The sequence below is a fragment of the Moesziomyces antarcticus genome (assembly GCF_000747765.1).
Source record: "Moesziomyces antarcticus DNA, scaffold: scaffold_v10163, strain JCM 10317, whole genome shotgun sequence".
In the NCBI taxonomy this organism is placed as follows: Eukaryota; Fungi; Basidiomycota; class Ustilaginomycetes; order Ustilaginales; family Ustilaginaceae; genus Moesziomyces; species Moesziomyces antarcticus.
Genome location: NW_014638847.1, coordinates 1 through 2,003, shown reverse-complemented (window position 1 = coordinate 2,003; position 2,003 = coordinate 1). Strand labels below are relative to the sequence as shown.

Genomic DNA, 2,003 nt, shown 5'->3' with positions numbered 1-2,003 from the left:
CACCTCGGAGATGGAGTCGTACGAGCAGGGCGCCGCAGCGTATCTGGGCGAGATTCGGGATCTCATTCGGAGCGATGTGCACAAGGTGGTGGCGGTGGGCGAGTGTGGTTTGGACTATGACCGGCTTCATTTCTCGCCCGCCGAGGTGCAGAAACGACACTTTGCAACGCAGCTCGACCTGGCTATCGGGGTCAGGTTGCCGCTGTTTCTGCATTCGCGCGCTGCACATGCTGACTTTGTCGCCATCCTCCGACCGCGCATCGAGGAGATTCACTCTGCACTCAGCATAGACGCACCAGTGCACAGCGATCCGAGCGCAAAACGCGTGGGTGTGGTGCACAGCTTTACCGGTACGATCGCCGAGGTGGACGAGCTGTTAGCTCTGGGTTTGTTTATCGGTATCAATGGCTGCTCACTCAAGACCGAGGAGAATCTGGCGGTGGTGGAGCGCATCCCGTTGTCGAGGTTGATGCTCGAGACCGATGCACCGTGGTGCGACCCTCGATCGACGCATGCCTCGCACAAGCACATCCAGGCGTTCAAAGCGTCGCATCCGGATCTGCATGCTCGATACCAACCCGCAGCAGTCAAGAAGGAGAAATGGACCGCACAGAACATGGTCAAGGGCCGAAACGAGCCGTGCGCAATCGGCCTCGTTGCAGCCACGGTTGCAAGCGTCAAGCAGCTGCCCATAGAAGAGGTCGCAGAAGCGGCAACGGCCAATGCGCGCTGGCTCTTCAATCTTCCCTAGCACATCCATCATCAAAGCGGGTAACAGGTAATGCAAAGATAGTGTCCAAAAAAGCAACTGAGAAGAACAAGACAGAGGGGGCTAGGAGCTGTTGAGTTCGCCGATGATCTCCTCGTGCAGAGGCTGGGTTGGGAGCATCTGTGGCGGGTTGAACACCTGGTACATGAGCGGCGCAAGCGAGCCATCGAATCGATACAGCTGCAGCGAGTAGGCGGGCGAGTTGAAGTGGGTGTCGAGGTGAATCTCGAAGCCGTTCATGTTTTCCACCTGGTCGTAGCTCTGAACGTAGTTGGATTTTTCGGCACATCGGTCCGAAACCTGCTGTCTGCCGTCGCCCTTGAAGATGTTGAGCGTGAGCGTGTTGTTCGGGTTGAGGATGTAGGTGCCGTGTTGCCAGATGAGCTGTGCCGACACGCAGTTGGGCTTGGCCGGGTTGGTGTTGTACAGATACAGCGCCTGCTCCCAGTAGCCGTCGTTGGTAAAGCTGTACGATTGACCTGCTGTGGCCGGGTAGATGAAGCTGTTGTTCACCGGGTCGTAAAAGTTGAGACCGGTAAGCACGTGGCCGGCGCCAGTGCTCCATGTGCCCTGAAGCGACGTCACGTTGTTCGGCACACCGATGCCGTATGTGGTTTGAGCGGACGCGCGCGAGATGAACAGCGCCGACGAAGCGACTAGTATCGATGTGAACAGCTTCAACATGGTCGAGGATGCCGTGATGGACGCCTTGAAAGTGAGATGAGCGATGCGAGTGATGTGCGCGTGCGATGCTGAGGCGTGTCTGGATGGATGCGGAGCAAGCGGATGCGAATTCGAGAGATGCGCAGGATGGAGAAGCGGCGGACGATATCGAATGATAGAAGACGAGGATGGTGGTTTGGTAGGTAGCAGCAGCGACTGCAACGACGATCTCACCGCCTTGGGGTTCGGGTCGGCGCTTCATGAGGCGGAAATGAGCTCACACACCTCACTGCGAGAGAGGGGGGAGGTGGGGTTTACTTGCTCTCTGCATCTCACTTTGACCGGCGGGATGCCTGTCCACGCGTCAGAATCGACATGGCGCTGCCGTGCGTGCTGAAATTCGACATCCAACACAGGGGCAGTGCGGCAGCGCGGCATGGCGGCATGGCGGCATGGCGTGTGTGTGTGAGTGTGTGTCCGCTGGCTGCACGCGCGCGGCTCGCCAGCTTCAGCCCGCCGGGTCTCCGGACTCTCTCTCCCTCTCTCGCCGCTGCCGTCTTTTTTTTTTTTT

At 58.4% G+C, this 2,003-nt stretch overlaps 1 protein-coding gene across 1 annotated transcript, besides 1 other annotated feature; it reads right to left on the bottom strand.

The window, feature by feature from the left end:
* Positions 1-751: a sequence feature (In-frame stop codon was detected at splice-junction site;~hypothetical protein).
* An 81-nt stretch (positions 752-832) lies between these two features.
* PAN0_163c6825 (ER chaperone Rot1) lies at positions 833-1,878 on the bottom strand (the record flags this gene model as incomplete). Its single annotated transcript, XM_014797758.1, has 2 exons — positions 833-1,688; positions 1,769-1,878. The coding sequence occupies 2 exons, from the start codon at positions 1,876-1,878 to the stop codon at positions 833-835; spliced, it is 966 nt and encodes a 321-aa protein (XP_014653244.1).
* Between the last annotated feature and the right edge of the window lie 125 nt (positions 1,879-2,003).